Source organism: Pistacia vera, unplaced genomic scaffold (genome assembly GCF_008641045.1).
Source record: "Pistacia vera cultivar Batoury unplaced genomic scaffold, PisVer_v2 Contig351, whole genome shotgun sequence".
Taxonomy (NCBI): Eukaryota; Viridiplantae; Streptophyta; class Magnoliopsida; order Sapindales; family Anacardiaceae; genus Pistacia; species Pistacia vera.
The window spans coordinates 314,708-338,602 of NW_022196170.1; the positions used below are offsets into that span (position 1 = coordinate 314,708).

Below are 23,895 nucleotides of genomic sequence, written 5' to 3' on the forward strand. Positions count from 1 at the left end.
TCCATGGACGGGTATTGGATTTCCAGCACAGCACCTCTAACCATTTCTCTCTCTGTTAATCAAGAGAGAAAAGGGAGAAATGAGTTGCGCACACAAAACCTAATTCGATTTAGGTTTCTGGAACAAAGGGAAAAGACAGAACTGCCCCTCTTGTCTTAACAAATTACTTTGACCAGCCAACTCCAGTTTTGACTCCTACGTGTCATTTAAAAATGCCACATCACTACAGGTTGAAAATGGTGGAACCTGCCGGGAATATTTCGAGTGTCTTGGGTGTTGTTCTCCAAGTTGGCAAGTGGGTGGCTGCTCCGCTTTGGCGTCAATTTAAGTACTTGTACAACTACAATACCAACTTTGACAATCTCCAAGAAGAAGTTAATAGGCTGAAGGATGCGAAAGACAGAGTGGAGCGTAAGGTTGATGCTGCTGAAAGAAATGTGGAAGAGATTGAAGGAAATGTGAAGAAATGGCAGAATAATGTGGAGAAGACCGTTGTTCAAGCAGAGAGGTTGATTCAAGATAAATCAAACAACCCCCGATGTTTGAAGGGATTGTGCCCCAACTTGAAAACCTGCTACAAACATAGCAAGAAGGCATTCAAATTAAAGCGGGATGATATTGGTCCACTCCTACAGCAAGAAGAGAGGTTCGAAGGAGTTTCCTATCCAAGTATTCAACAATCCAACTACGAGAAGAACTTTGACAAGCTCCGAGATGATGTTTTGAAGATGAAGAATGCAAGACTCAAAGTGCAGCATAAGGTTGAGGAGGCTAAAATCAACGGGGAAGAGACTGAAGAGGATGTGAAGAAGTGGCTCGAGGATGTTGATTCTATCATCGTTAAAGCAGAGGAGATGATTGAAAACCAAAGTTCAATTGGCACTGACCGCAAGACCCGCTACCAAAATAGCAAGGCAGCATCCGAATTAATGGTGGAAGATATTGGTCCACTCCTGCAGCAAGAAGAAAGATTCCATAAAGTTTCCTATTCAAGTATTCAACAATCCGACTATGAGAAGAACTTTGACAAGCTCGGATATGATGTTTTTAAGCTGATGAATGCGAGACGCAAAGTGCAGCGTAAGGTTGAGGAGGCTAAAAACAACGTGGAAGAGATTGAAGAGGATGTGAAGAAGTGGCTAGAGGATGTTGACTCTATCATCGTTAAAGCAGAGGAGTTGATTGAAAACCAGAGTTCCGTTAGCACTGACTGGGAGAGCCGCTACCGAAATAGCAAGGCAGCATCCAAATTAATGGTGGATAATATTGGTCCGCTCTTGCAGCAAGGGGAAAGATTCGATAAAGTTTCCCATCCTACTATTCACAAGGAGATATGGCTTAGATATAATGAAGATTATTTGGCATTCAAATCAAGAAACTCCACTGTGAAAAATGTATTGGATGCTTTAAATGATGAGGAAATCCTCATGATGGGTGTTTATGGGATGGGTGGTCTTGGCAAGACCACTCTTGTGCAGGAAATTGGTAGGAAAGCCGAGAAGGATAAACTCTTTGATGAAATTGTTTTTGTTGAGGTGATGTTTAAATTAACTTTATTAGGATACTCAATTAGAGTGATAATTATTAGTATTTAATTTATATCATTAAATTTTATTTGAGTGAAATTAATTAGACTTTAGGCGTCTATATATAAAAGATGTATGTTTCCTTCATAATTAAAGAGAAAAAAGCATTCAATAGAATATAATTTCTTCCTTTTAACTCAGTTTATATGTTTAAGGCTTGCTATTACCTTACTTTTTGTATATGAATACCTTAAAACAAATCAGATATCAGTTTAGATTTTTTTTTTCTTTGTTAAGTGTATTTTCTTTATAATGTTGTTCTTGACTTGGTCATAATATTTTTCTTGTCTTGCAGGTAACAGAAACTCTGGATGTAAAAAGGATTCAAACAGAAATTGCAGATAAATTAGGAGTAAAATTCAATAACGAGAGTGAAAGAACAAGTAAGTTATATGAGAGATTGAGGAACGACAAGAAGATCCTTTTAATTTTAGACAATGTTTGGGAAGATCTTGATTTGAGGACTGTCGGAATTCCTTTGGGAGTCAATCATGATGGATGTAAGCTACTGCTAACAACAAGAAACCTAGATGTGTTGGACAAGATGGGTTCGAAAAGTAATTTTGGGATGAATGTATTAAATGAGGAAGAAGCTTGGAACCTATTCCAGAAGATGGCAGGTAATTTAAGTTATAAAATTCTCACTTTTCATCATATATTATATTTTATTGATTAATTATAACATGAAACTATTGAAACTTCAAGTCTAATTTCACTTCCGTACTTGATAGAAAGTAGTGTTGATTCAAGGGAAACACAAACAAAGGCAATTGCCTCGTGCATTAAGATCACATTAATAGCATATTCATTCAGTTTCATTATTTTGTCAAAAATTCTCTTGAAAGAGCTGTTATTTATTTTATAATTATATATTCTTACTCTATTCTTAACATCAAATTTCTATGTTTGATCTCCTTGTGTAAATTGTTCTCCTAGAAAGGAAAAAAGTTAAATGTGCTATGCAAATTTGGATATAAAAGTTTAATTATCATTATTTTTTTATTACGTAAAGGCCTAATTTTTTTGTCTTGGGCCTAAACTATCACCAAGCCAACTCGGAGCACATGTGCAATGTAATATAAATTACTGGACATGAATACACATAGCTTTCTAAATTTCTGTTTTATCTTTCGTTATACATTTTGTTTCCCCTGTGTTGAGCAGTATGCATTCTCAGTTAAAGCTCTGCTTCAGTTAGTTTTATTATACTGTTTATCATTAAAAGGAACAGTTATTGGACTTTCTTGTATAAATTCAACAATCATTTTATATTTTCTTTGTTTTCTGTAACACCCCTGCTATTGTTCTTTTCTATTAAAACCGTACATCTTCAAGCCTTAATCCTCTTGACAAGTCAAATGTATTTATACGTTTTTAGAGATGAAGAGTGGAAAGAAATATAATTATGAGCAATATTGTTTGAAATTAAGTGGAGTTTTTTTTTAAGATATTTAAAAAAAAATTTGATGGTTTTATTTAGAAAAGAACCAGTAAGATAATAGCTAAAGAGAAAACAACTCTTGTTAAAAATTCAAAACTTGTGAATGGAAAATGCAATTAGTTTAATCCTAACCTTATTGTGCAGGTAATGTTATTCAAACACGTGAATTGAATTCCTTACCAAATGATGTTTGCAAGGAATGTGGAGGTTTGCCCATTGTCATTGCTACTGTTGCAAGAGCATTAAGGAACAAGAGAAATCAATTTGAATGGGAAGATGCCTTGCGAGAATTAAGAGCACCTTCACCGACAAAGTTCATAGGATATTTGGAAAAGGAATACCAGAAGATTGCCTTGAGTTACAAATATTTGAGAGATGAACTCAAGAAAACCTTTCCAATTTCCAGTCTAATGAAAAATAGTACTTCTATTTCAGATTTGTTCAAACATATTGTGAGTTTGGATATACTTAAAGGAGATAACCTCACAATGGAACAAGCACGAAAGCGACTAGATAAAGTGGTCAGGGAACTCAAATACTCTTGTTTGTTACTTCATGGTTTTACAGATAGACAATTTTCTATGCATGATGTTATTCGTGCATTTGCTATAACAATTGCATTTACAGACCACCATGTATTTACAGAGAGAAATGACATTGAAAGGGTATGGAAGGATAAAAATAAACTTAGGAAATGCACAGGAATCTCCTTACCTGGTAGTAGTATTAGTCAGTTTTGGCGCAAAGATTGGGATTGTCCAGATCTTGAATTCTTCTATAGTACATGGGGCTATACTTTCGAAATCCCAGAAGAGTTCTTCACAGTGATGCCGAAGCTCAAAGTTTTAAATTTATTTAATATGCAGCAATCGTCATTGCCATCATCACTCGATCTTCTTACAAACCTTCAAACACTCTGTTTAGATGGAAGCCATATTGAAAGTGTTGCTATTATTGGAAAGCTAGAGAATCTAAAAGTCCTTAGCTTGCAACAGTTAGCTATTGAGGAATTGCCTATAGAAATAGGTCAGTTGACTCAACTAAAGTTGTTTAAGTTAAGCCATTGTCAGAGTTTGAAAATTATTGCGCCAAATGTGATATCAAAATTATTGCAATTGGAAGAATTCTATGTAAGGGGATGCCCTAGTCAGTGGAAGGTTGAAGTACTTGAGGAATTGAAGCTCTTGTCTCAACTGGCCTGTTTAGATATAAATATTGTCGATAGCAAGATGTTGCCTAAAGATTTCTTTTCCAAAGAGCTTAAAAGGTACATAATATCAGTAGGATATTGGCCACTCGGCCCACCCCCATATGTTGAAAATAATGAAGATCAGGGTTTGAGGATATTAAGATTGCAACTTAATTCTACCATCTCATTAGAAGAATTACCAAGAATCAAGAATGTTGAAATCTTATGCTTAGTCAAATTTTCAAATGCTGAGAGCAGTTTTAATGAGTTTATCACTCTCACGCCATTTTTTAACGAAAAGGTTCGATGTACTATAACCTCTTGTACTTGTCTATTATATATATTCTTATTTTCTTCTCTTATGTTTTTTCTCATTTGTTAACATATTGTTGTGGTATTGATTTGTTTGTTCTTCTCTTTTTGCCTTTTATTTTGGTGATTTACATTTTCAGTTAAATTTCACTAGTAAATACTTCTCTTAATTTTTGTTGAATTGATTTAATTAATTCATGCTTGATTCCATGATGAAAATTATTAGAGACTAAAAAAACACATTTTAAATATTCAAGGCATGTCATCTATAAATTCATAAGAATCAATTATTTCTTTTTTAAATTTATCTCATATGAGTTCGTAAATATTGAAACAACAATTGACTTTGATTGCAGGTTATTTTCACCAATTTGATGGCCTTGGAATTGAAGAATATTAGTTCTGGAAAGATTTGGGACAACCAATTTCCAAAACTTTATTCTTCCTCCTATCAAAATTTAACACGCTTTATCTTGAGGAGTTGTCAAAAAATAAAATATGTGTTTCCATCTTCCATTGCCTCTTCCATTGCCAAAAGCCTTCGGAATCTACAACACCTTGAGATAGAGTATTGTAAGGTTTTAGAGGAGATTGTTGCGGAAGAAGAAAGACCAAAAGCTGTTGTTAATTTTGCCTTTCTGCAGGTTACCTATTTGAGGCTTCATTGTTTACCAAAACTTACAGCTTTCTATCCTGGGATACATACTTGTGAATTGCCGATGTTAAAAACATTGATGATCAAGGATTGTGAAAAATTCACTTCAAAATATCTAAGATTCCAAGAAAAATCATTTCATATTTCAGAGCCAAAATCCCTCTACTTGGAGCATAAGGTACGAATCTCTTGTTTACTTCTTTATTTAAAAAGAAAAAAACCTTTGTTTTATATATATTACATAAATTAGAACTTAATAATGTGACTTTTAACATCTTTTTGTTTTTAACAATAATTTAGTAAAAAGAAATATAAATTAATGGTTAGTTGGATTTGGACAATTTTGTTACTGGAGTCTTGTCAATTAAACTCATTAAAGTACTATGTTAAAATCATCCAATATAATTCTATAAATTATCAAAAGTTTACTAGAAATTATCAGTATGATTTTATTTTCGGATATTATCAATTGGAGGACAACCTTTTGTTATTAATATTTTAAGTTTGTATTGGAGAAGGTACAGATATTATCAACTGATAGTGACTTCCCCAAAACCAAAGTCATTCAACTCACAATTTGCAGCTGCCAAATCCCTCCTCTCACAACATGGCTGGCCTTGCAAGTGGTGCGCGGCTGGCCAAGGCCCCTGCTTAATTTACTTTTTTTTTTTTTAAATTATTATTATTTTATATAAATTTACTTTTCAACTAAAAATATTTTAAAGTTGTATAGAATTATACCTTATAAAATGTTAAATCTAATAATCTCTAATAACATTTTATCCCTTTTTAAAACTATTTGGAACTTATCTTCTTTTTTTTTATAGTTTCTTAATACATTATCCCTCAATTGATAACGGCCGCTTTATTTTTACTAAAAAAGTGTCTAACAAGTAATCCTTCTTATGATTGGAAACCAGATCACAAATTCAAAAGTATTTAATATCAGTTTAAAAAGGACAAAATTACGTTAGTTAACATTAAATTTAAGAGAGAAAATTATAAGACATAAACACCCATATAATAATAGGGAGAATGACAAAAATGGACTCCTTTTTTCTATACATGTCATGAAAAGACAAGTTTGTTTAGATCATGTTTAGTTTTCATAGGATAGTAGTGTCTTTTATGAAATTAATTTGACCAGTAAATTAAAGAATCATATGCAATTACCCTTTGTCCTTCTCAAAGTTAATTTAAACCAATTTCAATGGTTCTATGTTTAAAATATAAAGAAAAACTTGGAAAGTGTAACTGAAGCAGTAATGAAGGAACCAGAATAGTGGAAGGTGATTGAGTATGGATGGAACAAAATGGGCTCAGGCCCAATTCACAAACCCAAAATCTAAAAGAATCCAACAAACATAAGAGAAGAAGCAAATCTTTAAAATGATATAATGTCAAGGAGATTCACATAAACCATGGGGTGACGTGACTGTGACATTGTCAAATTAATTAACTTTTTAAGATTTTCCTTCAAAAAGAGATTTAACACTTTTTCATATTCTTCTCTCTCACCAATCATCTAATTCGTTACTTTTGAAGATCCATGAATCTTTAGTTATAATGAAATTGGGTACTGTTTACTAGCCATAGATTTTTACATTATTCGAATAATGATTAAAAAGCTAATTAGATTTTTGTTTCAATGGATTTGTAGATCAACTCTAATTTAGAGGATTTGTCTTTAACAAATAAGTCGAGACAGATTAAATGGCAGAGTTGATTTAAAAATCTTCATATTAGAAATGATGAGTCAGCAAATATTCCATTTGGGCTCCTTCAGAGATTAGAAAATCTGAAAGTGCTTCAACTAGATCGGTGTAGATACGAAGAAATGTTCTCATATGGAAAGGATGAGAAATATGCAGATCACTCTAGGACCATCCTTAGCTTTTTTCCGGCATCTTCAAGTTCTGAATGTAATAAAGTGCAGAAAGCTAATGAAGTTAATGAGACCTTCAACAGCTAGAAGCTTGGTGCAATTGAGAGAATTGAGAGTAGAGGGATGTGAAATGGTGATAGAAATAGTAGAAAATGAGGGAGATGCAACAACGAGTACTGAATTTGTTTTTGAAAATTTGAAGAAGTTGTTATTTAGAATGTTAGAAACTCTCGTATGTTTTTGCTTCGGAAATTACTCTTTCAATTTCCCATCTTTGGAAAAGTTAACTATAAGAGAATGCGCCAATATGAAGACTTTCTCTAAGGAAATCTTAAGCACACCAAAGTTACACAAAGTTAATTATGAGAGTTTCAATGAGACTAACAAGAATTGGGGGAAAATAAAGGAAGTAGAGAATGAGGGGAATGATCTTAATAAAACAATACAAGGAGAATACAAGAAACAGGTATGTTTAAAAGTAATTAGTTTAAATATTTACTTATTTTTGCATTTTTTTATATATTTTAATAATATTATATTTTAGCTACAAGACTGCAAGTAATAGTAGGATGAAACGAGTTTTGTTAGTTTATCCATATAAGTGCATAACACTAAGAAGACAATTTTAAGTATTGACCTTAGTTGAATAAACGATTGTAGGTTCAGGGATGACATTATTATATTAGTATTTGTTTACTTTGGGCCTAGGCCTTTCAGAAATTATTAAAATTTACAAAAGGACACATTTTTCTAAAATATCATAAACAATAATTATTATTTTTAATTACTTTATATTGAAACAACTATTAACTTTTACTGTAGGAGATTTCCCTTGAATTGAAGTTATGGACATTCAAAGATATCAATTCTACAGAGATTTCCTACAACCAACATCCAACTTCCTTCTATCAAAGTTTGACACACTTGTTCTTGTGGAATTGTGGAAACATAAAATATGCATTTCCATCTTCCATAGCCAAAAGCCTCCACCAACTCCAACAACTAATGATTAGGGATTGTAAAGTTTTAGAGGAGATTGTTGCAAAAGAGGAGGGAGCAAATGCAGTTGTCAATTTTGTCTTTCCGAATATAACCTTATTGAAGCTTCAAAATCTACCAAAACTTGCAACTTTCTATCTTAGAATACATACTTCTAAATGGCCAATGTTAAAAGAATTGGTGGTGAGAGACTGTGAGAATTTTACTTCAAAACATATGAGCTTCCAAGAAGATGGTGAGGAGGGTGAACTTCATATTTCCGAGCCAAAATCTCTCTTCTTGGACGATAAGGTATGCATCTTTTATTTCATTCTTTATTGAAAAAGAAAATTAACTTACTTCATATATATTACATTTATTTCAAAAACTTTAATTATAGAATTCTTAACATCTCCATTTTTCCTTGGAAAAAAAATTTAGAAAAATTAATGGTTATTTAATTTGAACAATTTTGCTTTAGGACCTTATCATTTAAACTCATTTACGTACTAGATTTAAAATAAATAAATCATCCAATATAATTCTAGAAATCAACAGTGAAATTTTATTTTTACTAGAAATTTGTTTATCAAGTGATTCATTTTATTATTGAAGAAATTATTTACAAAAAGTTTGCAACTTGAAAGCCTCCTAAACAGGATCATAAATTCAAAATTATTTTAAAATGATTTGGTGGTGGCCAAGAGTAATAAATAAATTAAATTTTGAATCAAATTATATTAGGGTAACTATCAATAAATTATGTACCGATTTCTTTTCAATTATCACATCTATTTGATAATGTTATAGGCCTCATTTTTTAATTAATTGCATTAGAAGCTTTAATAAATGAATAAGTAAATGTCCAAAGTCCAACTTATAGTCAAAAAGGATAAAATTGACATTTCATACCAAAAGGAAAGATTAAACAAGAATATCACTAAAATAGAAGATAAAATTAGAAAATATAAAGAAAAAACTATTTACAAAATCTGAAATTATATTTTTAAAGTTGTAACCATTAAATACTAAATTTGAAAATTCAAATAATAGAAATTTGGAAAAAAAAAAAAAAAAATTTTTTAAGAAATTCATATTAATTTAATTTCTATAACTGTTTAAAAAAATAAAATAACATTATAAATTATTCTTAAAATAATTAAGACAATGTAAAAAAAAAAATAATTGAAAATGGTTGTAGTGGTGCCTACAACCATTAGATCGCAGTTTGCAATATGGGGTTGAAGTCATAGCCATCAATCATGTCTACAATCTAAGGTTGCGCCACAGCCATGCGATTTGTGGCTAGGATTTGCATCTGTAGCCGTTTCTATTAGATTGTAGCTTAAATTCAAATAATTTAATAGACAATAGGAGGAGATGTATATTGTAGTTTTCCAAGTTAGTGGTGGATGAGTAGTTTTTTGGTTTCAAGGGGTGTAATTGGTAAAATCACATAAATGAAACATTCCCTCACAAATTTGATTCATGGTAGCCCTTTGAAGAATAATCTAAATTCGTTTAAATAAAAATAAAATTCATTTGAAAAGCATGTTTCTATTTTCTATTTTCCAAAATAATGTAAATAGAAACAAGAAAGTATGTTTAATCTGTAGTTTACAAAAATAGTTTTTGAATGCGATTTTTAATATTGATTTGAAATTTGGAATATTAATAAAATACAATTTACTAGTTTTAAAATAGATTGTAGTTGATTTGTCAAAATTTGATTGGGTTTGGGCTATGACTTTTGAGCCAATAATTAAACTTTTGTTTTAAGTACATAATTATAAAGCTAATTGGATTTTGTTTTTGATGAATCTTATAGATCAATCAGGATTTGAAGGTATTTAATTTAAAGAATGGTGGGAAAGAGATTATATGGCAGAGTCAATCTAAAGCTCTTAAAATCTCACATGATGACTCAACAAATATTCTATTTGGACTCCTTCAAAGATTTGAAAATCTGAAAAAGCTTGAACTATGTTGGTGTGGTCAATACAAAGAGCTATTTTTTCCAAATCTTCCAAATCTTGAAGTTCTATGTGTACGTGGATGTAGAAACTTGATGAAGTTAATAACACCTTCAACAGCTAAAAACTTGATGCAATTGAGAGCAATGAGCGTAGAGAATTGTGAAATGTTGATTGAAATAGTTAAAAATGAGGGAGAAGGAGATGCAACAGCTGGTATTGAAATTATTTTTGATAATTTGAAGGAGTTGTCACTTCTAAATTTAAAAACTCTTACATGCTTTTGCTCCGGGAATTACTCTTTCAATTTCCCATCTTTGGAAGAGTTAACTATAGGAGATAGTCCCAACATGAAGTCTTTCTCTCAAGGAATTTTAAGTATACCAAAGTTATACAAAGTTAATTATAAGGAATATGATATGTATGAATGTGGTTGGGAGACACTAAGGGAAGTAGAGATTGAAGGGAATGAGGTTAATAGAACCATTCAACAAGTACATAAAAAAGAGGTACATGTATTCGGTTAATTAGTTTAAATATTTATTTTATAATAATATTATGTTTTTAGCGTTAATTATAATAAACTGTTTTTTTTTAAAGTTAGTTTGTGTATAAGTATTGTAATGCAAATTTTGCGTTAGAATAAGATTCACATATTTCCTTGCAGCATTGGAAGCTTTAATCTAGTGTTATGCAAAACTAGGCTTATCCTAGCGTAAGGCTCATAAAAAGGTCAATTTGTTCTAGTTGCTGGGCTAATTCCATGTGTCATGTTCTTATTTTTAACTATCATATTTTACAAATCAACATTAATTAGAGGTATCAATTTCAACCCTCAGGTTAACTTTTTTTATTCTGATTCAAGGGTTATAGGTGGCCCGATAAAGTAATTGGACTAATTACATGGTAATTGTAAGGAGAAAAAAAATAAAGGTTAAATGAACATCTTTTTCTTGCTTAATTTTNTTTTAATATTGATTTGAAATTTTAAATATTAATAAAATATAATTTACTAGTTTTAAAATAGATTTTAGTTGATTTGTCAAAATTTGATTGGGTTTGGCCTATGACTTTTGAACCAATAACTAAACTTTTGTTTTATGTATATAATTAAAAAGCTAATTGGATTTTGTTTTATGATGGATTTGTAGATCAACCATGATTTGGAGGTATTTAATATAACAAATGACTGGAAAGAGATTATATGGAATAGTCAATCTAAAGCTCTTGAGATCGAATATGATGACTCAATAGATTTTCCACTTGGACTTCTTCAAAGATTTGAAAATTTGAAAAAGCTTCAACTATATCATTGTGATCAATTCCAAGAGCTATTCTTTCCAAATCTTCCAAATCTTGAAGTTCTAGATTTACTGAGTTGTAGCAAATTGACGAGTCTAGTGCCATCTTCAGCTTCTTTCCAGAATCTTGAAGTTATGACAGTTCACGATTGCAATGGGTTTATGATGAAGTTAATAACACCTTCAACAGCTAAAAATTTGGTGCACTTGAGAGAAATGAGCATAAAGCATTGTTACCTGTTGATTGAAATAGTAGAAAATGAGGGAGAAGGAGATACAACAATGAGTACTGAAATTGTTTTTGATAATTTGAAAAAGTTGTCACTTGTATGTTTAGACAGTCTCACATGCTTTTGCTCTGGGAATTACTCTTTCAATTTCCCATCTTTGGAAGAGTTAAATATAAAGTTTTGCCCCAATATAAAGACTTTCTCTCAAGGAATCTCAAACACACCAAAGTTACACAAAGTCATTTATGTGAGTTCGAGTGACACTATAACGAGGGAGGAAACAGAAGTAGAGAATCGGGGGAATGGCCTTAATACAAATATACAACAAGCACACAAAAAAGAGGTATATGTATTCAATTAATTAGTTTAAATATTTATTTTATAATAATATTATGTTTTTAGCGTTAATTATAATAAACTCTTTTTTTAAAGTTAGTTTGTGTATAAGTACTATAATGCAAATTTTGCATTAGAATAAGATACACATATTTCCTTCCAGCATTGGAAGCTTTAATCTAGTGTTATGCAAAACTAGGCTTATCCTAGCATAAGGCTCATCAAAAAGTCAATTTGTTCCAGTGGCTGGGCTAATTCCGCGTGTCATGTTCTTGTTTTAACTATCATATTTTACAAATCAACATTAATTAGAGGTATCAATTTTAGTCCTCAGGTTAACTTTTTTATTCTGATTCAAGGGTTATAGGTGGCCCGATAAAGTAATTGGACTAATTACATGGTAATTGTAAAGGAAAAAAAAAGGTTAAATGAATATCTTTTTTCTTGCTTAATTTTATATATATAATTATTATATGTTTTTAAGGGAAATATTAATTTTAATTTGATTGATATGATTTTGATTTTTCTTTAGGTTGACTCCAATTTGAAGGAATTGACATTAAGTGGAAGCGACATCATGTCGATTCGGAAAGGAGAATTTCAAGAGAGCTTTGGCAAAGTAAAAACTCTTCGATTGATTAATGATGCATATGCAAACATTCCAATTCAAATCCTTCCCAAATTGAACAGTCTTGAAAATCTCATACTGAAAATGAGTTCATATGAAGAAATATTCTTATTTGAAGAGGATAAGGAACATATTGAAACACTCACAAAATTAAAAAATTTAGAATTGTTTGGACTTTTAGATTTAAAGTGCATTTGGAAACAAGACTCCCGACTGAACTCAATTCTTCAAAATCTTGATAGTCTGGAGGTGAAATATTGTCACAAATTGACTACTATGTTGCCATCTTTAGCATCTTTTGAAAATTTGAGGATTTTGAAGGTAAGCTATTGCAATGAGATGCAAAATTTAATGTCATCCTCAACAGCCAAAAGTCTGGTGCGACTAGAATACTTATCAATAGAAAGCTGTGAAATGATGATAGAAATATTAGCAAATGAAGGAGATATAGAGAAAGGTGAAATTGTTTTTGAGAAATTGAAGCAGGTGCAGTTGAAGAATTTAGAAAGTCTCACATGCTTCTATTGCTCCAGGGATTACACCTTAAAATTCCCAAATTTGGAAATATTATATGTGAGTGAATGCTCCAAGATGAAGACCTTTTCTGGAGGAGGCTTAAGCATGCCAAGGTTAAAGATCTTGAACACTCAAGATTGTTCGTTTTATGACATTGATTCAATCATAGAACAATTACAAAATGGTAAGTATTCATTTACTTAACAATATATTTTTTCCGTAGACTTCTTCGTTTTTCTTCATTGAATTAATACTAGTCAATGTTCAATAATCTTTATTATTGATCTTGTCTTTAATAAAAATCCTCTAAGCGAATAAATTATAGACTATCAAGTATATATAGAGAAGCTACAATATTACAATTTATGTTTCTTTAAAGTTAATTTATACATGTTTTTGAAGTATATATATTGAAGTAATTGTTGAGGAAATTTCTCATTTTCTTGTTCAATTGATAAATTATGATCAATTTAGAGTTTAAAATAGAACTCTGCACAGTTTTTACTTTTAATATTAATTTGCTGTTCTTTATGATTATAGATTGTTCAGATTTCTGTGAAAGATTCGAAGAAGAGGAAGAAGAAGAAAAAGAAGAAGAAGAAGAAGACGACGACGAAGAATATTGAAGGAAACTATGGTAAGTGCATGGTATTAGATGAGTTGGCATCTCTTTTTAAACATAAATCAAAAGAATATATATGATAAGTTGACTATGCAATTATAGCGTTTCTCTTTCACATATACTATTATTATTTTCTTGAAAAATAAAAGATTATTAAAAATATTTTCTTAATATTTATTAATTTATTTAATTCTAAGTTAGTGTAAAACAAATAAACTCAAATATCCGGCTACGAAGGCCTTATTTGGGGGCGGCAAATCTTTCGTTGACCTGCGCGGTTTGGTCGGATTTTTGCCTCAGCCGTGCGGCATGGCCACACATCTTCAAGCCAGATCTTGGCCTCAGATGATGTCACCACCTCCCATAACCTGGTATTGTGCTGAATTTTTTTTCTTTGGGCACATGAAATGATGAAGCTAATCCTTCAATGACCTTTCCTATACTGGTTTATTCTTGGTATTTTAATATGAAGACGATGAATGTTCATGGAGCCTTTTGTAAGATTTTGTTTACCCTGCAGCCCTAGGAATTGTTTACCCAAAGCAATTTATTAGCTCTATGGTTTGAAGAGTATATTTAAAAGGAAAGTAATATACTTCTGATTCATTTTGCCGATATCCTAAGCCGATTGAAGGGATCATCAGGACGTATTAAAAATTAATGGTATTCCCATTCATTAAGAGGGAAGTAGTTTTGTTTTCATATGTAGAATTTTAACCCATACGTGGATAATAATGTTCCATTTTTTCCCTTCATGTTATCAGGCAGGATCGAGCAAAGGCTGCTGAGGTTCTTTTCTAGGACCTCAAGGTTTTTGCATCCTTCAATGAAGAACTTTTCAAGGAGATTACCCGGCTTCTTACTCTTGATAACTTTAGGTGACTACTCCACCATTTTTTTTTCAATTGGTACGGTATGCAATGAAAATTTTTAGTTGATTTTTTCTGTTGGCACTTTGTGATCAGGCAAAATGAGCAGCTTTCCAAGTATGGAGACACAAAATCGGCTTGTAATATTATGCTTGTAGAACTTAAAATGCTAATTGAATCAAACCCCCTGTTTTGTGACAAGCTTACGTTCCCAGCATTCAAAAGTTCACAACTGAGGACATTAATAAACCAGAGGTTATTCTTGAATCTTTTCATATCGGTAAATTTTTTTGTGCCAGTGTGCTGAAGCGAGGTTTTCTGGTAAAAATAAAACCTAGAGAATGCATTTTAAAAATATCTATGTGTATTGGTATATTTTATATTAGTTGATTTCTACTTTGGGTTTGCGCTTTTGCTCTTATATTTGTAAGGTGAGTGATATTATTTACACTTGCAGATGATATTACCTCCTCTTGATGAGATTTATTTTCTAGAACTCACTTCTTTTTAAATTTTTTTCAGTTTAAATTGGCAGCATCAATTTTGTAAGAATCCTCGTCCAAACCCTGATATTAAAACACTCTTCACTGATCATTCTTGCAACCCAAGGCTAGCGGAGCCCGTCCTCCTCCTACAAACAGCCCTCTTGTGGGACCGATTCCTAAGAACGGTGCATTTCCGCCTATTGGTGCTCATGGTGTGAGTATTTTGCATCTATATGCCATATAAAATATTGGTGCATACTCAAATAATAATTGTAATGATTCTCACTGTGCAGCGATTTCAGACCGTTGTTTCCTCATCTCCTGGTGCTGTTGCTGGTTGGATGCCAAACAATAGTCTCTCCTTACCTCACCTTGCTGTGGCAGAAGGCCCCAGTCTTGTGCAGTCTTCTAGTGCTGGTAAGGATGTTTGTAATTGTGTAGCTTGCATTGCTTTTTTCCCTCTTTAGGCTTAATATGTTTGGTTGAATTACTCTAATCTTTTATTTATTTATTTTTATTGGGATGTCTACAGCTGCATTCTTGAAACATCCAAGGACGCCGACAGGTATGACTGGGATGGATTATCAATCAGCTGATTCAGAGCATTTGATGAAGCGTATCTGCACTGGCCAATCTGATGATGTGGGGATGAGAGAGATAATCTGTTGTTTTTTCAAGCTTGATAGCTGCTATTAATTTCTAAATGGCCTTTATATCTAAACGGTCTTTATATCAGCTGGTTGTAACAATTCTCTTGTTCCTTTCTCACCTCTTTGGTCTTTCTAGGTGTCTTTTGCTGGTGTAGCACATACTCCCAATTTATATTCTCAAGATGACCTTGCTAAAGCCTTTGTGCAAACCATAAATCAAGGATCTAATGTCATGAGCATGGACTTCCATCCACAACAGCAAGCTATTCTTCTTGGTAAAAAATTAGAAAAAAACCACTGTTTAATGTCTGGTCACTAAAAAATTTATAAAATTTTTTCCAGAGAGTATTTATTATTGATTGAAATTTTTGTTCTTTGGTCTGCAGTGGGGACAATTGTTGGTGACATTAGCCTTTGAGAGGTGGGATCCCGGGAAAGGCTGGCACATAATCTTTCAAGGTTTGGGATATATTAGCTGCTTCAATGCCATTGCAGGTATTCACCATCTTAACTTCCTAAGAGTACAATGCATAAAGTCTTCATTCTTTATCAGTTTGATTTTGACGATGAATTTAATAATAGTGGGTAGTAACTCATGCTCATGTATTCACCTAATACTTATGAACATTGGTTTTAGTATACTTGCTGGCTTGACTGGAAAACACTTTTATATTAACCATGGACAACAATTTAGGAATATAAACATGGACTGATTCTTGTCTCTTTATTAATTAACTTGTACTACCAGAGGCTTTGTTGAATGATGCTGCAATATCAGTGAATCAGTGGGTTTGGGGGCCGGATGGACTTATGCTTGGTATGTATATGCATTCTATGCTTGTGAATATGAATCATATCCCTAGTTCATTATATTTATCTTTTCTCTTAATTAAATTGTGCTTTGTCTAGGTGTTGCATTTGTGAAACATATAGTTTAGATATATACTTACAATCCAATTGGAGAACTAAGACGACAGTTAGAGTTAACTTATGTATCCTGAATATCAGTTCTTCCTTAAAAATGGCTAGGTACAGTTTATTAATCACTTGTCTCTTTTTTTTAGATCAATGCCCATGTTGGTGGAGTTAATGACATTGCGTTTGCTCATCCCAACAAGCAACTGTTTATAGTTACATGTGGAGATGATAAGACTATTAAGGTATCATCTTAAAAGGGTGTGACCTGCTTCTCTAAGGAAAACATAATTGATATATCCTCGCTATAACTTTCTCCCTATTAATGTGTTTGACTTGTTGGGATACCTAAAGTAAGTTTCTTCCGTGACAGGTATGGGATGCTGTAGTTGGGCACAGGCAGTATATGTTTGAAGGCCAAGAAGCTCCTGTGTATTCGGTCTGCCCTCACCACAAAGATTGCTACCATCACTTTTTCTATATGCTAACTAGCTGATAGGAATAAGATGGCTACCATCACTTTGAATCTCATATAATTTATCTTCCTATCTTGAAATGTGCAGTTTGTTTTCTCTACTGCCATTGATGGAAAGGTAAAAGCTTGGCTATATGATTGCTTGAGATCTAGAGTGGACTATGATGCTCCTGGACACTGGTGCACCATGATGGCATATAGTGCAGATAAAACCAGGTAAAGCTTGGTTAATTTCAAGATGGACACATGCAATATAATTTGGTGACTGATATGACCCCTACTACTCACGTTTACAAAAGGAACAAGAAGGCCAGTCAGCGGGTGCGCGCAATGGGGAGTTAGTTACCCACGTGGCAGGAATCATGCGTAACAAGAAGGCCAGTCAGCAGGTGCGCACAATGGGGGAGTTTGTTATCCACATGGCAGGAAGCATGCTTTGGGCGTGACCTGCAGATATAAATTGGGAATTTCAATTGTAAAAGGGCAGATTGTTTTTGATTATGAATTTAGGGAGGAACTAGCCCCTCGAAGAGCTAGACATCGTGTATTTACCATATTGGTTTTACATACCCATTTCTATATTGTATTTTCTATTTCAGTCCGGCAATCAAAACAACAATAATTCTATAAGCCCTGTTATATTTTTGTTCTGTTTGGAGTTTGAACATTGTGGTTTGAGTTCCGAATTACAATCCATTGAGTGGTGTTGCGTTGAGGGTCCAGGTTCTCAACAGTGACTTTTCATATTGTTTGTGCACATGATACTTTATATAATGACTCATTGAAGTTTCTGATAATATCTTGTTTTACAAAGGATTTTTATCATTTAGTCGCCTAGGATCCTTTGTTGCTGGACTTTTTAGGCACTTCTCTGCCTTTGATGTGGCATTATTTTGTAGCCGTCCTTACATCATCTAAATGGAATAAGACTTCTATATTTTTTGTTGCAGCTTCTTCTCATGCGGAACAAGTAAAGAAGGTGAATCTCATTTAGTTGAGTGGAATGAGAGTGAAGGAACTATCAAAAGGACATATTCTGGTTTCAGAAGGCGCTTTTTAGGTGTTTTTTAGTTTGATACAACACGGAATCAGTTCTTGGCTGCTGCTGATAAATTTCAAATTAAATTCTTGGATATGGACAATACAAATATGTTGATGGCTGTTGATACGGATGTTGGATTGCCAGTTTGTAGTTGCACTGTTTACTTGTACACCAATAGTATTTAACAGTGGATACATAGCAGTTGTTCATTCAATTCTATTCTTTGTAGGCAAGTCCTAGACTGAGATTCAATAAGGAAGGATCTCTGCTCGCAGTTACAACGAGCGTCAATGGTATCAAAATTTTAGCCGACAGTGATGGTTTGCAATTGATAAGAATGTTAGATAGCAGGGCTACTGACAAAAATTGGACCCCTTCTGAGCCCATCAACTCTAAGGTAGTTTTGTGCATGCTTGTTGATGTGTTACTTTTCTTGTATATTCAAACAATATTTGTGATCCATTAAGAAGTTACCTAGAAATCATAATCCTCTTCTCATGTCATTATTTGAACTTGTTTAAAAAAATAATTTATATAGAAAGAACAACGCATGGAAAGATAAATTTATAAACATCAGCTCTTTAAGCGCTGACATTATCAGCCCCAAAACTCGATAATGATAGGTTCGGTTGGTTCATGACTAGGATAAGATGACAGTGTGAGTCTTGAAATTCTTATGACTGCATCCCATAGTAGTCTCTAGAATCTTGTGAAATTAACCTTGTAAGCTTAAAGAATGAAGACCTTAGGATACATTTTCCTATAAGCCTATTATTTGACTTTTTGTTTGCGGTGTCATTAGTGCTACTGTCTTTTTGGCAGCCATTGATTGTGAATGCTCTGGTCCAGTGGGAAATGTTTCTAGCGCCATTGCTCTGACTCTGGAATGGCCAGTTAGAATTCCTCTGGCTGTATCTATCAACAGTCATGTAAGTTAGCATTCTTATACCATGAAGTTGTTGGTGCTTACCTTGGTCCCACAATTTATACCAAATGCCACTGCAGGGTCTATGAACAGCAGTAGACATTGTTGATGTTAAACCACGTATGCGGATGATGGAGCAAGGTAAGAGAAATTCCTGATGTTTCAGATCCATAACAGATAAAAGCTCTGCACTTACCTGATTCTATAGCACCAAGCAAGGTAGGTGGTAAAGAATCAAGATATTGCATGTTATTTCAGTTGGAAGAATCACCTCTGCTCTATGGTGCTGGGAATTCTTTGTAATTATTACTGCCTTTTTTTGATGTGGCTGTATATGAGTATTTACTATTATAAAGCTAGCAAATCATTGGTAAGTAAGTTCATCCCAAAAGCTTAATACCAATTAAGGTATAAATAGCCAAATCAAACATTATGCATAAATGGTGTGAAATACCTTGTATTTTTTCTGCATTTAGGCCTGGGAAAAATATAAATGTTTTTTCTATTTTGTTGCAGATGTTTATTGTTGGATTTAAGTAAATAGAAAAGAAAAATTCAGGTTGTTTGTTGATCTAACACAACTCTGGTCTAGCTCTATTTGCCCTTTTGCCAGCACTAATCACAACTATGGAATGGCAGCTTTGTGAAGGAACCCTCGGGGAAGGTTTATTACTTAACATTTGCAAATTTCTTTTTTTGTTTTATATTTTGACGTTTCTAATGTCTGTTGCAAACTCGTCAGGCTACTGCATACGTAGCGCCCCAATTGTGGCAACTCCCCGTGGAACACTTATGACCAATGACATAAATGATGGTAAACCACCTGAAGAGTCTGCTGCATGCTTTGCTTTATCCAAAAATGATTCTTACGTTATGTGCCTTGGTGGAAAGGTTTCCTTGTTCAACATGATGACATTCAAGGTTAGTTATTGCACTATCCAAATGAACTCTGTATTTCATGCATGTTCAACAGTATTGCTCGAGATAATGCTTTTGCAATATTTTGAGATTCCACATGACTGAATAAGATTGCTTATTGTGTCTCAGGTCATGACATGTTTATGCCCCCACCTTCGGCAGAACCTATTTGGCATTCCATCTCAAGATAATTATATTATTGCCATTGGGATGGAGGATTCTACCATTCAGAATACAATGTCAGAGTTGATGAGGTGAAGTTCTCATTTGATCTGTCATTTTTTACTTAATTTCTGAAGCTGGTTTTAGTATACCTGGTCAAAGGATATTGTTCAATTGACTTTTGCTCCATTTATGCTAGTGTAATTTATGGTTGATTACAATGATATTTTGAGATTGTTAATGTAAATTTTATTCTGGTTTGCGAATCATTACCTATAACATACAGTCTGATTTATGCTTCTTAGCTCAGTTCACTAGTGGGAAAGTTTTTGTTACCATCTTGTTTTAGGAATTGTGGTTAGTATAATTCCATAAGAACTACTGAAATCATTTTTTTCTTAAATGAAACATTATTCTTCCTGAACAAACACAGATGCCAAAAATTAGTCCATACACATGAAAAAACCTGCTAAAAAAATGTCAAAGCTCAAGTATAGCTATCTTAATAATCTAATCAATAGCTCTCTTGATTATGAAAAGCTTTTTGCGTGACAATATAATGAGGAAGCACAACTAATGTTGGATGTTGTTGGTAGGTCAAAATCAAACTTAAGGGTCACCAAAATCGAATCACTGGGCTTGCCTTTTCCCATACTTTAAATGCACTGGTGTCTTCAGGGGCTGATGCTCAGGTTAGTGCCTGACTAATATAAAATTTAATATTTTAATGTTTCTGGCTAGTAGTGTTTTAATATGTTTAATTGGGATGCTATAATTTTTGTCAAGAGTAAGAAACCTAGAACATTTGAACCATTAAGGGTTTGCTCTATGAACTTTTGCTTATCTGGGAAGTAAATTACTTTATATGAAATCAAAGTCGCAATTGAGATTGATCTTAAGCCATTTAGGGTATTAATGCCTGCATACATGAGCCTTTTCTTTGGTAAAATTTCAAAACATAGTTGAATACTATGTAAATATAGTCTTCTTGGTGGACCTTCTCAGCAGTAGGTGTTGAGAAGTGCCCAATATAAGTTGTCGACCTGCGTTTGAATAATGAAGTTGAAGAATCGATTGTTTGAGGGATATCTAATGTGAAGATCTTTCCCTGAAATGCTCTTCTAGAATATTTTGAACATCAATCAGGTTATTTGGTTATTGTTATAGCTTAAAACCATTTGGGCTCTGATCTATAAGTGAAGCTTTTGATATGGCTTTTAGATCACATTGTTATTTAACAGATCATGCCAAGTGAGCCAAGTAATTTGAGTTCAAATCTCTTAGCTTTAATGTTAAATCAAAATAAGTTTACTACGATTTCAAACGTGGCTTCCCCCAGTACTTCTAAATGCTATTGAATTTCAATCAAGGTTCCAAAAATCAAGTGAAGCTTTCTTCTTTGTATCTCTGGGTTTCTGATTTCCCTTTTTTAATAATTATTATATTCAATTAATTTGATGTAGCTATGTACACGGAGTATTGATAAACGGGAAAAGCTAAAATCAAGGTTCATACTAGCACCAGCAGACCCATCAATCCCCTTTGGTCGGAAAAACTCAAAGTCAGTTTCATAATGATCAAACATCTGTGGTGGTTCATGATAGCCAAATTTCATTTATGACGGCAAGCTTGAATGTTGCATCAGTAAGTTTTGCTTCCATGTCATCATGTTGTAGTTTTTTCTCAGTTGTCTCTCTCCAAGTAAACTTACCGGCCATGATCTCATTTCTAATAGAGTGGAAAGATAGCATCACAATAATTAAGGTCAATCAGACCCCAATTCACATGTTGGTTTGCGTAAAAAATTAGTTATGTAGCTTATATCGTCATTGTACTCATTCCACCTTGATCACTAGAGTAAAATTACTACTTCAATGTTGTTTAATGGTAGTATATTAGAAGCCCTGGCCTAGTGCATGGCTTATCTCTCTAAGCTATTGTTGGAAGATTTATTGCTGGTGCTGCATACATGTCTGGCAGATCTTACTGTGTCTTTTACATTTCCAAGTAAATGGAGAATTAATAGGATCTTCTAATGTAAGAGGTTAAGCCAGTCAATGTGAAATTCATGAATACTGGCTCATTTGTACATGTGGTTTTAATATGTTATTTTTCAATTTCTCTATAATGGTCCTTATGCTATGATTTTATAACCTGTAGTGGTCTCCAAAACATACGTTTTGCTGCCATTTCAAGTGCATATATTCATGTGATGGTTTACTGGTGTATGCTGGTTTTGTGACGGTGCGTATGGAGTTTTTGATGCGGATAATTTTAGGCTCAGATGTAGAATGGCAGCTTCTGCATACATACCTTCCTTGTCTTTCAGGTAAGTGGACTTTTATTGGCGAGTTCTGAACATTAGTTATTATTAAAAGCAGTTCAGATGTTTCAAGGCATTTTCGTATATTTCATTGTATCAAATTGTCGAAGCCCATAAAAACATCCACTCATGACAATGTATATTCTGCAGCAGCAACAATACCACATAGCAGCTCATCCATCCGAGCCTAATCAGATCGGTCTTGGCAGAGTGACGGAGCAGTGCTGTAGCGAGCCTTCTGATGCAGAGCTGAAGTGGGGGGCACACTTCCCAAGACAACGGTCCCCCCTTCTAATTTGTCAAATCCTTCCTTGAGTGGTCAACCATCGTCAAAACCTTTAGAAAAATAAAAAAATGGTCAACGGTTCGACAAAAGGAATGTAAGTTCATGTGAAAAAAATACCTTTAGAATTCACAGGACGAGAGTATACATAATACCTTTATCCTTAAAAAAAGATTTATCATCATAACTGAACAGTGTGTTGTTTACACTTCATTTGACTCACTCAGTATTTCTTTTTATCAAGCTGAAAAATCTTCAAATAGAATCTTTGATATCTACCGCCAGAATTGGCAAACGAGTTGCCAAAGTATATATCATACACAGAAATGAGAGAATCAAAAATTAATTTTATATTTCAAATGAATAGATATTTCAAATTTCTAAAGCAGATCCAATCAGTCAAATCAAAATATCAAACTAAAATCATTTTTTTTTTTTTTTTTTTAATGATTTTGAGATGATTAAAAATTAAAGTGAATTTTGAGGAACCCATATCAAAATCTCATTTTGCGTAATTATCTCATATTTCAAACACATTTAAAAGGACTTATAAGATTATATAGAAAAATCAGGAGAATTTTTAAAGTACAAATTAACTTTCACTTCTGTGGATATAATAGGCGAAAGGCCATAAATCGTAGTGTATCAATTCAAGAGCATTCAACAGAAAAGATGTGGATGCCCACAAATCAAGTGTTTTATTAATTTTCTCAAAAATATTACAAGAATAGCTCTCCAAAATACATACAAGTACTAATCTCTGACACTGAGCAGTCAACATTGTTACAAATTATTCAGAAATTAAATGCTCAGGAGCAACAGCCGTACAAGTAGCAATATTATTATGCTTCATAGCATTAAGAGAATACACCAAATTCACCATGGGAATGCTAATATTATGTGGAACTGAAGAGAAATGAGTGGCAGTGGGCTGGTAGCAATCAGTTTGAACAAAGCAATAGAAACCTCCCCTAATAATTCCTTGAAGAAGGAGAATCTTTGTGTTTTTGTCCTTTATCAGACAATGTTGATTAGTAAACTAAATATACACAGGATTATCATGTAACAGCCAAGAAATACTAATTTTTTTTTTTTGTAATTTCAGATACATGAAATACTATTAGGATCCTATATTGGGAGGAAAAAATGATGAATATGTGGTTTATAAGGGTTTAGGCACCCTCCCTTGACAAGTT

General features: G+C 33.0%; 2 protein-coding genes and 1 pseudogene across 3 annotated transcripts; all 3 read left to right on the forward strand.

Moving 5' to 3' along the window:
* The first annotated feature begins 212 nt into the window (after positions 1-212).
* Positions 213-4,672, forward strand: LOC116139467 (probable disease resistance protein At4g27220). Its single transcript, XM_031425134.1, has 4 exons — positions 213-1,535; positions 1,882-2,206; positions 3,172-4,294; positions 4,669-4,672. Exons 1-4 carry the CDS (start codon positions 213-215, stop codon positions 4,670-4,672), a joined length of 2,775 nt encoding a protein of 924 aa, XP_031280994.1.
* Positions 4,673-6,923: 2,251 nt separating this feature from the next.
* On the forward strand, positions 6,924-13,667 carry LOC116139447 (putative disease resistance protein At4g19050). Of its 2 annotated transcripts, XR_004129462.1 has the most exons (6): positions 6,924-7,534; positions 7,891-8,358; positions 11,171-11,893; positions 12,419-12,505; positions 13,048-13,214; positions 13,571-13,667. XR_004129462.1 is itself a non-coding variant. In XM_031425114.1 (5 exons), exons 1-5 carry the CDS (start codon positions 7,031-7,033, stop codon positions 13,059-13,061), a joined length of 2,262 nt encoding a protein of 753 aa, XP_031280974.1. In that variant the 5' UTR covers positions 6,924-7,030; the 3' UTR covers positions 13,062-13,200. The 2 variants fall into 2 exon arrangements, 1 of the variants encoding a protein (XP_031280974.1); XM_031425114.1 differs by lacking the exon at positions 13,571-13,667 and having other exon boundaries at positions 12,419-12,971; positions 13,048-13,200.
* A 294-nt stretch (positions 13,668-13,961) lies between these two features.
* On the forward strand, positions 13,962-21,902 carry LOC116139468 (annotated as a pseudogene).
* The last annotated feature ends 1,993 nt before the right edge of the window (positions 21,903-23,895 follow it).